General features: G+C 37.6%; 2 protein-coding genes across 5 annotated transcripts in view; both read right to left on the reverse strand.

Annotated features, from left to right (window-relative positions):
* Positions 1 to 7,741: 7,741 nt before the first annotated feature.
* On the reverse strand, positions 7,742 to 9,431 carry LOC133804913 (peroxidase 16-like). Its single transcript, XM_062243017.1, has 4 exons — positions 8,984 to 9,431; positions 8,707 to 8,910; positions 8,365 to 8,530; positions 7,742 to 8,222 (listed from the first exon to the last, which is right to left on the reverse strand). Exons 1-4 carry the CDS (start codon positions 9,215 to 9,217, stop codon positions 7,816 to 7,818), a joined length of 1,011 nt encoding a protein of 336 aa, XP_062099001.1. The 5' UTR covers positions 9,218 to 9,431; the 3' UTR covers positions 7,742 to 7,815.
* Positions 9,432 to 11,674: 2,243 nt separating this feature from the next.
* Positions 11,675 to 13,545, reverse strand: part of LOC133804375 (uncharacterized) — a 29,792-nt gene continuing 27,921 nt past the window's right edge. For all 4 annotated transcript variants that reach the window (XM_062242541.1, XM_062242542.1, XM_062242540.1 and 1 more), the window contains 3 exons: positions 13,431 to 13,528; positions 12,554 to 12,765; positions 11,675 to 12,004 (listed from right to left, as the gene is read on the reverse strand). In XM_062242541.1, the coding sequence (XP_062098525.1) occupies positions 11,949 to 12,004; positions 12,554 to 12,765; positions 13,431 to 13,528 (366 nt within the window). In that variant the 3' untranslated portion in view covers positions 11,675 to 11,948. The remainder of the gene's footprint in view (positions 12,005 to 12,553; positions 12,766 to 13,430; positions 13,529 to 13,545) is intronic.

Consider the following 13,545-nt stretch of genomic DNA (forward strand, 5'->3'; position numbering starts at 1 on the left):
GGAGGATATTACGATGGACTTTGTGGGAGGTTTACCCAGGACAGTGGGGCTTCATGACTCGATGTGGGTGATAGTGGACAGATACACCAAGTCAACTCATTTTCTTCCAGTGAAGACGACTTATACGGTGGATCAGTATGCAGAGTTGTATGTCAGGGAAACTATACGTCTCCACGGGGTTCCTAATTCTATAGTGTCAGATCGGGATCCTATATTTACCTCCAAGTTTTGGAGTAGTTTGCAAAAGGCTATGGGAACTCAGTTGAAGTTCAGCACGGCGTTTCATCCTCAGACTAATGGACAGTCTGAGAGTACAATTCAAGTGTTGGAGGATATGCTTAGGGCATGTGTGATCGACTTTGAAGGATCTTGGAGTAAGTATCTCCCGTTGATTGAGTTTTCATACAACAACAGTTATCAACCAATGATTCGAGTGGCTCCATATGAGATGTTATATGGGAGGAGATGTAGATCGCCCATTCATTGGGATGAGATGGGTGAGAGGAAGTATTTGGGATCGGACATGGTTCAGAAGACTAATGAAGTTATTGAGAAGATTCGAGCTAGAATGCTTGCTTCTCAGAGCAGACAGAAAAGCTACACTGATCCTAAGCGTAGGGACATGGAGTTCCAGGTTGGGGACCATGTGTTTCTGCGAGTTTCACCACTGTGAGGGGTGAGAAGGTTTGGGAAAAAGGGCAAACTGAGCCCTAGATTCATTGGACCTTTTGAGATCCTGGAGAGGATCAGACAGGTGACTTATAGGTTATCTTTGCCACCGTCATTGCCGGGAGTTCATGACATATTCCATGTTTCTATGCTTTGGAAGTACGTCTCAGATACAACGCATGTGTTGAAGTATGAAGACTTGGAATTGCAGACAGACTTGTCTTATGAGGAGCGACCCGTTCAGATCTTAGACCGAAAAGATAGGGTTCTACGAAACAAGACGATTCCTCTAGTTAAAGTGTTGTGGAGGAATAGCAGGGTCAAGGAAGCGACCTGGGAGCTTGAGTCAGCAATGTGGGATCAGTATTCTCAGTAGGAGGGGATAGTTGTAACGACCCAAAATCACTAATAAGGCTTAAGGGTCTTGATTAGTGTGCTGGGAGGGCATAATTGGTTTATGTGTGATTTAAATGATTAAATGCATGATTATGTGATAAGCATGCTTATATGATTATATGGATATGTGAAATGCATGTTTATGAGTATTAATATGCATGCGGGCCTTGTTTAGCTTATAGGGGCATACTTGTAATTTTGGCTTGTTGGGGGCATAAATGTGATTATTTGTGGCAAATTGTTGGGACCACATTATTATGTGGATATATTTGCAGCAAATGGCTCGAGACGGTCCTAGAGAGCGGTTTGACGAAATAGTCACGGCGGGGATTTATACCCGAATTGGGGGGAGCCTGGGGCTATTTTTGGGAATTTAGGAAATATATTGGAGATTATTAGACATTGGGTAAATAATTGGTGATTAATTTGATGATGGGATTTAAGTGGTAAATATTAGGAACACTCGAGGAATTAGTGGGAATTAGGAATAAATGACAATTATACCCCTAGTTTAAGTTAAAGGCTACTTTTATTCCCTAGGTATTTTATTTCTAATTGGAAGTTGATAGTTATCAGTGGCCTTTGTGACCAGGTTTATTGCCAAGGCTCAAGGCTAAGGACCGTGCTCGGAATCAGTTCACCTTCTCCGCTCGGAAGCAAAGGTAAGAAAACTGCACCCGGTTATGTGACTATGTTGGGACTATGAGTTCCCTATACTTGTATACCATGCTGTATGATTGGATTATGCCATGTGAGCATGAAATAAACGGCCTAAGAGTGCCGGAATTGATATTTGCGCACAGGACGCGGCTCGGCCATTGGTAGCTGAGGTTAACTATATAATCACTGAGCTCAGCCTAAGTGAGTTGGAGTCAGTGGGATAAACAGAGGGTGCGGCCTAAGGGTGTCGACCCTAGATATTGTGAGATGTATTTACTGTTGTTAATCTGTTTATTAAGACATGTTAATTACTTGGATGATAGATTGTTGGTTTGTGATTGTTATTACTGATTATGTGAACGATGTGGTCTGCCGAGTATTTGATTAACGTTTTGTGAATTGTTTGATTATTGTTATCGGTTATGCTCTGTATTATGGTTTTCTTGTTGGGCCTTGGCTCACGAGTGCTGCATGGTGCAGGTAAAGGCAGGAGTAAGCTGGACCAACCCTGATTTTGGGATCTCATGTATCAAACGTTTATTTAAATGAAATTTATCTTTTATGACCAAAATCTCTTAACCCTAGTTCAATTATGGTTTTAGTGTCACATTTTTAACTAAATGACTTGATTATCAAGTCTTGCACTTTCATAAACACACAGTGTAACGGTCGTGGTTATCCAGGGCGTTACACTACGCATCACGTCAATTAAAGGAATATGAGCAGAAATACCCCATGCATGACTTAGAGCTTGCAGTGGTAGTTTTTGCACGGAAAGTGTGGCGGCATTACTTGTATGGTGAGAAGTGTGAGATATACACTGACCACAAGAGTCTAAAATACTTCTTCACCCAGAAGGATCTGAACATGAGGCAGAGACATTGGTTAGAGCTGGTAAATGATTATGATTGTGAGATTCTTTATCACCCTGGGAAAGCCAACGTGGTAGCAGATGCCTTAAGCCGGAAGGGTCCGGAACAATTATATTGTGTCAGACAGGTATCGAGGAGATTGGCTGATGACATGACTAGAGCAGGGATTGAGTTAGTAGTGGGCCGGTTAGCCAATATCACTTTACAGTCTACTCTCTTGGAGAGAATCAAGGAGAAACAGTTAGATGATCCACAGTTGGGGCAGATTAGAGGAGACGTCCTAGCTGAAGTAGCTAAGGACTATACGGTGTCAAGTATGTGCTTATTGAGGTATAAGGATCAGATTTGCGTTCCGATGGACACTGAGATCAGACAGGAGATTCTAGATAAATCTCATACTACCCCTTATTCTCTTCATCAGGGCACCACGAAGGTGTACCAGGATCTGAAAGCTTTATATTGGTGGCCTGGGATGAAGAAGGATGTAACTAAGTATGTGGCAAGGTGCCTGACTTGTCAGCAAGTTAAGGCTGAGCATCAGAGGCCAGCAGGGCTGTTACAGCCTCTGGATATTCCAAAGTGGAAGTGAGAGGATACCACGATGGATTTCGTGGTAGGATTCCCCAGGACAGTGGGCCAGCATGATTCTATTTGGGTCATCGTGGATCAATATACGAAATTAGCTCATTTTCTACCGGTGAAGACGAATTACACGGTTGACCAGTATGCATATCTCTATGTGAGGGAGATAGTTCGCCTTCATGAGACTTCGAGGTCTATCGTGTCTGATAGAGATCCTATCTTTACTTCCAAGTTTTGGGGAAGTTTGCAGAGGGCAATGGGTACACAGTTGAAGTTCAGCACAGCTTATCATCCTCAGACCGATGGCCAGTCTGAGAGGACTATCCAGATATTGGAGGACATGTTGAGAGCATGTGTGTTGGACTTTGAAGGGTTCTGGAGTAAATATTTGCCTTTGATAGAATTTTCCTATAACAACAACTATCAGTCTACCATTGAGGTAGCACCTTATGAGATGCTATATGGTAGGAAGTGCAAATCACCCATTCACTGGGATGAGATGGGTGAGAGGAAATACTTAGGTCTTGAGGTAGTACAAAGGACCCTCGAGGCTATCAAGAAGATTAGAGCTCGGATGCTCGCATCTCAAAGTAGACAAAAGAGCTATTCAGACCTGAGGCGAAGGAACGTAGAGTTCTAGGTGGGAAACTATGTCTTCCTTAGGGTTTCACCTCTGAGAGGGGTGAAGAGGTTCGAGAAGAAGGGCAAGCTGAGCCCTAGGTTTGTGGGACCATTTGAGATCTTGGAGAGGATCGGGCAGGTGGCCTACAGGTTGGCCTTACCCATTGCACTGTCTAGTGTGCATAATGTATTCCATATTTCCATGTTGAGGAAGTATGTGTCAGATGGACTCATGTATTGAGCTATGAGGATCTGGAATTGGAGGCAGACTTGTCTTATGAAGAACAAATTTGTAACGACCCAAATTCGCTAATAAGGCTTAAGGGCCTTGATTAGCGTGCCAGGAGGGCATGATGGGATTTATGTGTGATTTTAATGATTTAAATGCATGGTTATGATTTAAAGCATGTTATATGACTATTTGTTTATCTGAGATGCATGACTATGTATGTTAGTATGCATGTAGGCCCGGATCGTGTTAGAAGGGCATAATTGTAATTTTGGCCATGATTGGGCGTAACTGTATTGATATGTGTTGATTGTTGAGGCCACAGTGGTATGTGGATGTATCTGTGCTTTGTGACTCGAGGCGATCCCAGTGAGCAGGCTAGCGGAAAGTGATGACAGGAATTTATACCCGGCTCGGGGCGAGCCTGGGGGTATGAACAGGAATTCAGAGAATAGATTGAGATTTATTTTGATGATGGGGAATATTTATTTGGTGGTTAATCGAGTGTTGGAAAGCAACGGGAAAATATTAGGGACACTTGAGGATTAGCGGGAATTGGATAAAATGACTAAAACGGCCCTATTTGGACAAATGGATTGAGAATTAATAGGAAGGGCATTTTGGTCATTTGGCTTTTAGAAATTGATTTATGAGGCTTTACACTTAGTGGGATTTATAGAGAGTGTTGGCTGTGGAGAGAAAGAAAGAAAAGAAAGAAAAGAAGGAAAAGGAAAGAAAGAGAAGAGGGAAAAACAGGTGGGTTTTCCAAAGGGTCGGTTTGTGCATTTTTGCACCATTCCACTCCATTTTTCCTGGGGCAAAGCTTAGTGGAGAGCAAGGATAGGCTGAGCATCAAGGATCTTGGGTTAGACTTGAAGATTTGGCAAGAACACATCAATGTTTGAGGTAAGTTTTAGAGATTTTCGGTTTTTAAGGGTTTTGATGGTTCAAGCTATGTTTTGAGCTGAGTTGATGGGAATTTTAGGGATTTCTGGGCAAGCTTTGAGGGAGAGCAAGCTAAGGAGGCTTAGGGTTGATTCAAGGTCGAAATTTGCAGCAATGGTATGATTTCTAAGACTTTATCTTTGTGGTTTGCATGAATTTCTGGTTTAGGGTTGTTCATGGTAGATTTTGAGATTTGGGATAAATGATCTTGGGATTTGAGGATTTGGGATGCTTGGGATGAATGGAGAGTGTTCATAAGCTTGATTTTGAGTTTGGTAAAGATTTGGGGAAGTTTGGTTTGAGATTGGGTGAAAGAAATCGCAGAAATGCGATTTTGGGTTTTCTGGGCTGCAACTAGCGCTACAGCGCTAGTCAGTGGGCGCTGTAGCGCTAGTCCCTGTTTCTGGAGGGGTGTTCTGCTTGTAGCGCTACAGCGCCCTATTTAGAGCGCTGTAGCGCTGCACTGTTCACAGAGGTGAATTTTTGGGTTTTGATGAGGGATTTTGACCTAGGGTTCGGGGTTCGATTCCGCCACTTTGTTTTGGGGATTTAGGACTTCCCGGGGGCTCGGGATTGGTCCCGAGGCTAGGTATTCGGACTTGGGGTTCGGTGTTGACTTTGACCTATGTTTGTGCCTAGGTGTGCGCTAAGGCTCGAGTGGGATCGTGCTCAAGGAGTCAGGTGATCTAAGCTATTGATTGGAAAGGTAAGAAAACGGTAACACCCGATAATAGGGCATGGCCCCACTGTGTGATTGTAGGGCATGGCCCCGGACTGTATTATGTGTAAATGTTTAACCGTAAATGAACCGTGATGTGTGTGAATGTTTATTTCGAATGTACTATACGTGTGATTATGATGAAATGAACGGCAAGGGCCGAGTACGGTGTAGGTCGGGGCGGCCGTGGGGCCGAGTACGGCGTAGGCCGGGGCGGCCGTGGGGCCGAAAGTAACACCTAGCACATGGGATGCTATAGTCAGGGCGGGGCCCAGTGGATACATGTGTTATGCTATATTCAGGGTGGGACCCAAGGGATACATGAGTTATCCTCGCGGTGAGAACCGATACCCCAGGCTTCGGTAAGGCTCTGGGGCGGCTTGGCCGTGTTTGCTTAGTCTAATGGTTGACTTGTTTATCTGTGGGCTATCTGATATGATTAACTATATATATTGGCATATGTTATGTTCTGCATGAGTTTTCTTGCTGGGCTTCGGCTCACGGGTGCTCCGTGTTGCAGGTAGGGCAAAGACTGAGTCAACCAACCATGAGTACGGAGAGCGTGAAGCGACGCGTACATGTTTGGCCTGCCCGACTGCTTTGGTTGGGGGTTTACTTGAAAATGGCTGTAATAATCTATGATTTTATGATTAAACAACTGTAAACTTATTTCAATATGTAAATAGTTTTCAAACCTTATTTTGGGATCCCAAGTGTTTAATACTAGAAGTTTTTATTGAGTCAACGCATTTTCAAAGATTACAGCCCTAACTTTTAATTAAGCACACTTTTGTTTCAAAACCTCGGTTAGCGAGTTCATTGCACACTGTTTTGTTTTAAAACTCACTTAGTAACGGCTCTAAGGAAGTAGGGCGTTACAAAATTCTAGACAGGAAGGACAAGGTCCTGAGGAACAAGATTATACCTTTAGTTAAGGTATTAGGGAGGAACAGCAAGGTCGAGGAAGTGACTTGGGAGCTGGAGGCGGATATGCAGACTCAATATCCCGAGCTGTTCATGTAAAATTTCGAGTACGAAATTTCTGTAAGGAAATGATAGTTGTAACATCCCATAATTTCCTAATAAGACTTAGGGCCTTGATTAGGGGGCTAGGATGGCAATATATGGAATTATGTGCTTATTTGTTATATTTTGTTGTAATTATGTGATTATATGACTAGTTATGCATGTTTAAATGTATTAAATACGCATATGGGCCCACATCTTAGTAGGAGGACGTTACAACTTGGTATCAGAGCCAAGTTTCGATTCTGGGACTTGTGGGTTATGGGCCCACATGCATATTTAATACCTTTAAACATGCACAACTAGTTATATAATCACATAATTATAATTAAATATAACAAATAAGCACATAATTCCATATATTGCCATCCTGGCCTCCTAATCAAGGCCCTAAGCCTTATTAGGAAATTTTGGAACGTTACACTTTGAATTTCAAATTCCACCAACTCCCGTGGTTGTTACCAATGTTTAATTGGATGTTTATAGAATTAAAAATGAGTTTTTAGTGTTACATGAGGTGTTAGAACCGTTCAAAATGAAAAAAAGAAGTTGGAGTTGGCTGTTAGTGTCCCTAGCCGGGCCACTGGCCTCTGTCCCCCAGGCTGCGGCCAGGGATAATCAGTGGCCGCAGCCACAACTCCAATTTCAACAAAACTCAACATTTGCATTTCCAAACGGTTTTATCGTCTTCCCATATGATTTTGTAACCTCCATACACATTATGGGGGTTAAAATCATGTCTCCAACAATCATTTTACTTATGGCTTTGATGAATTCAAATCAAAATGTATAACATAAAATCTACACATTAATAGGTGATATTAAGGAGTTACAAATTTGTAACTGATTTTGTAACTCTCAATAATATGTTATAATGTGTGACAAATCACATTTTATGACACTATTTAATATTATATTATTTAAAATAATATAACAATAGATACCCTTTTAAGCTTAATAGATGGCACAAAAGGCTTTACTATTCAATTTCTCTCTCAGCTCTTTGTATATAAGAGGTCAGAATATGGATATCTAAAAGAACTATATATTATTGTTAAAAAAAGCTTTCGAAAGTAAAGGTAAGCTTGTATGAAAATCTAGTTAACAAGAGCGCAATTACGCCTAACTTCCCCTTGGTTCCCAGTCTTGACCCCAATACGGCCAAGCTTAGTCATGGCAACCACAAAAGCCTCTTCAAAAGCTGTGGAGTTGGATGCAAAAAGGTCCACAAAATTTCTTGCTTTTTTGTCAGTAAACAAGGTTTGATCAGAGGTGAATAGGCCCTTCCCTTGTTGTAGATTTTTGAAGTAGGCGTTATCGAAGGTCTGGGGTGTGGTTGGATCCATGTCTGTGACAGCACTAGGGTCTACATTTCTTGGACACTGCTGTTGGAGCACCTTTGCGTATTGCAGATCAAGAGTCGGATCAATTCTGGTTTTGCTGTTAAAACTATATATCCTCTTCGTTATTCTGTTGCAATGGGAGAATCCAATCGTGTGTGCTCCTACACAAACACAATAAACAATTAAAAAAAAAAAAGAAAAATAACTATAACTAACACATCTGAATTGTCAATTGTAGTGATCTCATTATCATACATACTCATCATAGTACGTTTCATTGTTTATTTTTGTTTTGTATTTTACCTGAGAGTGCAACAAGGTCGATTAGATTGAGACCATGTGAGACAAACATTGTCTTGAGCTTGTGCACTCTGAATTCTGGTCGAGGTAGATGGTGACGTACACTGGCTCTAGTAGAGATTCTCCCATCAAGTCTTCCCAGTTCCACTTCATAAAATGGTCCCCCTGTCTGCACCAAACAAGTATATATACATATACATACACATAAATATATATATATACATCAATACTCACGCACATCATATTTTAAAGTGAGTAAACTAATTAAGAAGATTAATGTAATAAAGAGGAGGCATTTCGAAAAGTAATAATATTCAGTCAATTATTGGAAAAAGGAGAGTTTACCAATTTGACAACATCCCTAGTAGCCAAAGCCAAAATGTCGGCACAAGAAACTTTATGCTTGCAGTCAAGGACTCTATCAACAGCCTCCTTTGCTCTGATGACCGTGTCAAATCCATCTCCGGCCAGCGAAAGATTATCCGAGTTATCCTTCTCCGCTGTGCCAGTGCCATTCCTCGAAAACAATATTATTGAAGCATCACATCCCTACATTTTAAATAAAACATACTATATAAATACAAAGAAAAGTAAAAAAACAAAAACAAAAAACAAAACAAACCCGGATGAAGCAATCATGGAAGAAGAGCCTTAGAGTGGCTGGAGCTGTTGTGATGATCCGTTGAAACTTCTCTTTCACTGCAGCTCGAACTAATGACTCCACATTTGGGCACGAGTCTTTGTAGTAGTCTTTCCGAAGATGAGTGTGAGGGTGACTAGTACCAGTAGTACTAGGACTACTAAGGAGGAGGAGGAGAAAGAGAAAAGATAGAGAGAACAGAGTTGGAGAATTCATTTAACTTAATCTATTTACTCTCTAGTAGTTTAGTTTAGTTCACCTTAGCTTAGTTTACCATGAAATGATTAAGTGTTGCTTTCCAATGATTTATGTCTTAATGAATTGTTTATATGTGTTTATGTAAGCAAATGTAAAAAAAGGAAGGGAGGATAATGGGAGGTGGGCTGCTCTTAGCTGTAAAGGGGATGACATCATGTGTGGGGTTCGGAGAATTTAAAAACAGAGAGGAATGTTTTAATGGAAAGGCAAGGCATTTTGTTGATATTTATTGATGTTGTTTTTTAGTCTTTTGAAAATTATAGTGATGGCGAATTATTGTTTGTTGCTTCTACTAGCTATAGTACTCCTCGTGATTAAGGAAGAAAGTGTTATTATATTATCTGAGTCAAAACGTGGTTGTATACCATCATGTGACAACTTAATGTTGGGAATTGGACAAGAAGAAAAGTACCTATATATGTATGCACGCTTTTAAAATACAACTCTTAATGATAATATAAATATATACATGCATTAATCCATAACGCATATATGTATACATATATACCTGCTCTGTTGGATTCAACAATAAATCCACACTTTCTTTATGCCTGATAGTCACTTTTGTGGCCATATGGGATTATAAGGAATATTTGTTGTTGGTATCTATATCTATAACATATATAAAAGTCTCAACTAATCCACATTTTTTTTTGTCTTATTGCTTGGTTCATGTATTTTCTTTTTCATGCTTTTTCTAAATAAATTTGTTCTCTCATTCAAGACCAAGACCAACGTAATAATCTCACTCTTCTAATATAATTATTCTTTTTTATTCAATCATTTTTATACAACAACTTATTAAAAGTAAAATGCATTACATTATAAAATTTTAAATCATGAAAATTACTCTATTTTTCATTTTTTTTTTAAATTATAGATAAAATTTTAGTTAATAAAAACATATTATTCTAGGAACAAAGAAATGTAAAGTTAACATAATTGAAATACTCTATCGTAAGTAATTCCATATAAAAAGTATAAGTTGTTATTATATAAAATATTTTATTACACAAAATCTGTCTACTATACTAAAAAGTAGCAATTAATTATGATAGGAATGAGATTTATGTGAACGCAATAGTAGCACTTTCATATCATTCTTTGAAAAAAGATTTGACCCACATAAATTTTATCTTGGTTTGATCATCTTTTTATTTTTTATTTAAAAAAAGAGTGAATTTTTTTAGGCTAAAATTTAAATAGTGGGTTTTTTTTAATAAATTTAAATAGAAAGTTAGTTTAGTAAATTTGATCAAATTATATTATCTTATCTTGTAGTAGAGAATATATTTTAGTTATATATCTCTTTTTTTTTAATTTAATATTATTAATTACACTTGATAAAAAAATTAATTAATTATTTAATCAATTATTACCATATAATCTATCATTCATAATTTATCTCTATATTATCACTTTTCTATTTTATGTTTGCTCTATACTTTGGTATTTATTTAAAAGTATTTATTGGTTTTTTAAAAAAAAAGCATTCATTTTTTTTTATTTTGTTTAAAGTTTAAATTTTAAAAGTTTTTTTTGTTGAGGTTATTAGGATGATTTGATTTTAATAATTTTAATTAATTTTTTTCCTTTTTCCGTCAATATTGTATTGTGTTAAAATGTAATATTTGCATCTACTTTAATATTTTATATTATAAATCCAAATTATAAATATTTGTGAAAAGTTTTAATTTATTGATGGATATTTATTTAATTTAATTCTTTCTCAACCGTATTATATGATTTCTTTTAGAAAATAATGTATTTTTTTAGTTATTTAAGTTTTTTTTAATTTTATATGTATAAAAAAATATGCAACTTTTCTATATTATAATTAAGTGATATTTTAATTAATTTAATTAAAAAAAAACCTAATTTTTCTATACGTGCTACGCGCGTGTTCCATCTAGTATTACTATCATGTGACAACATTAAATGTTTACCAGCGTTTTTATAATACATCCGAGCCCTTAAAAACTGCCACATGGCCTTTGCCCATGTTGAAGAATAGTTACCAGTAGTGACTCACATGATGCATCTTCTTCGTTGCTAGTGGACAAACCAAATAATACCAACATGGATCTAGAGAGCATCATAAGTATGAATTGCAATGGAAATAGCAGCCTTCACCTTCATAAAGTCAACTAACCAAGATGATTTCATATCAAGTCTCACAAACACACACACACAGAGATATGTATATATCACAATGTGATTGATTAGAGAGAAACTTATTGAGGATGGAGATTTCGACAAGGATTGGTTGATAAAAGAACCAAAAAGGAAAGTGATTACTATTTTGTTTTGGGTCAGTTTTCTTTCCCCTTGTTTTTCAAACTGATTCACTGGTCCATCACGAGCCTACTACTAGTAGATATGTAAACCACTGGATTAATTTTGAGTCCCATCAGATGTATCCGTTGAAATAAGTCATGACAATTTGAAGAGATGAAATAGTATGATACAAGTATTTATCGACAAAAAGACACCGACAGTAGTAAACTAAGGGCCTAAGGCCATACATTTCTAATATATACAGTGATAAGAATAAACATTATATTTAAAATAGAAGAGTAATGCTATATCTTATTTCTTGATAGCCAACCAAGAGCTCGAGTCCAATCAACTTGCCTTCAAATAGTAAACCATTACAGAAAAAGAGAATGAAGCACTAAGAGGAAGCCCTCTACTGAAATATTTGCTGCAGAGCTCGTGGCAAATTCAGCACAATCTCTGCATAAGCTGGAGCGGGAAGCAGAAATAAGAATCAAGAGGAGGAAAGAAGAATCTCCAAGAAATAAAACACAGCACTAAAATAAGTCTCAAATTAAAAAGGCTCCGGAGTCTGTACATGTTATTACATTATTATCTAAATGTCTATAAGAAGTTACAGGCTTAAACTGCTGTTATTCTTTTGAAGTAATTTGATCTAAACTAAGACCCAAAAAACATTCCGGTAGCATTAATGGCAATATTCCATAGGAGACTTTTCTGTAAACGAGGTAATGCATCTCCTTGCATAGTGAACATTAATATTCCTAAAAGAAATCAAAAGCAGCCTCGCAGGTATATATATAGAGACACACACACAAATACATAAATAATTCATGTGCGCATGAAATACACGAACACACAAAATCTACATAACAGCAAGAAGATTTCTCACTGAACAGCGCAGTTTGACTGGGAGAGATAAACCTCGTAAGTCATAAGAAGGGGTATAAAATAGCATCCATTTGTAATTCAACTGAGATAAGTAAAAAATTGTTAAACTTAGGAAATAAGTCCGACCTTCCGGTAGGCTCATGTTTCGTAATGCGTCCTCGGCATAGAGCAGGTGAACGGGACCAGTTTGACCTGCAATAATCTCATTTTCCTTTCTACTCATAGTCAATGTATTCAAACTATTTTTCTTGGATTGTTGCACTGGCCATGCTAGTACTTTGATACGAGAAGGAAGTACAGAGACAAGATCCACATATCTAAGTGCAACGGTTACCTTACTGCAACATAAAACTTACATTGTTAGCAAGATGAACATGTTATCAGAAAATGTTTTGTAATAATAAATTAATCCGGTTTATACTTGATACCTTTTAAAAATCTCATAAAGATAATTTGTAAAGTAAGATAGAGATATAGGCATAACCATCATATATTTCAATATGTGAGCAACGCAATTGGATTAACAAGCTTGATTTTGTAATATCCACCAAAATGTCTATACTGTGGACGGGGTATCAAAAAGATTTTAAAGTTAATAAATAAATAAACAGAAGCATGGTGAGATTTCTATTAACAGATAAGTAACTTCTATTCTAAAAATAAATAATTGAAACTATTTCCAGCACGAGTTTTATTTTCAGATTCATTGATGCATCCCCAATATTTTTTTTATATTCGAAGTCTGGATCTTTTCTGTACAAAACTCCAAGAATAATAGTAGGGTACAAAGATTGCAAACAACCCTGCTTCCACAGACAGGCACAAAAATTTGAAACTGTTGTAAAAGATCTAAAATTTAGATAAGAAAACAAAACACATCTCGTTGGAAACATAAATGTAAATTTCAAACATAAAGGATTGAGGTACAAGATTAGAATCAACATTAATTCAGTGAAATATATAAGTAAAATTCCAAAAGCAATCATAAAAACAAAATGCAGACCAATCAAAATCATCTAGTGAAAACTCAATCATCTGGTAGGACAGGCTATGATAAAGTTCTCCAATTTGGTTTCCGTACAATTCCTTCACAAGCCGAACCTGCATGAGAATAGGAA

Source organism: Humulus lupulus, chromosome X (assembly GCF_963169125.1).
Source record: "Humulus lupulus chromosome X, drHumLupu1.1, whole genome shotgun sequence".
Taxonomy (NCBI): domain Eukaryota; kingdom Viridiplantae; phylum Streptophyta; class Magnoliopsida; order Rosales; family Cannabaceae; genus Humulus; species Humulus lupulus.

Excerpts from the sequence above, each read along its gene's own strand:
- LOC133804913 (XM_062243017.1), bottom strand. The coding sequence starts at position 9,217 with ATGAATTCTCCAACTCTGTTCTCTCTATCTTTTCTCTTTCTCCTCCTC. Across the intron at positions 8,531-8,706 it reads CTAGGGATGTTGTCAAATTG|ACAGGGGGACCATTTTATGA; the intron begins GTAAACTCTCCT and ends TGTTTGGTGCAG. Across the intron at positions 8,223-8,364 it reads CGACCTTGTTGCACTCTCAG|GAGCACACACGATTGGATTC; the intron begins GTAAAATACAAA and ends GTGTTTGTGTAG.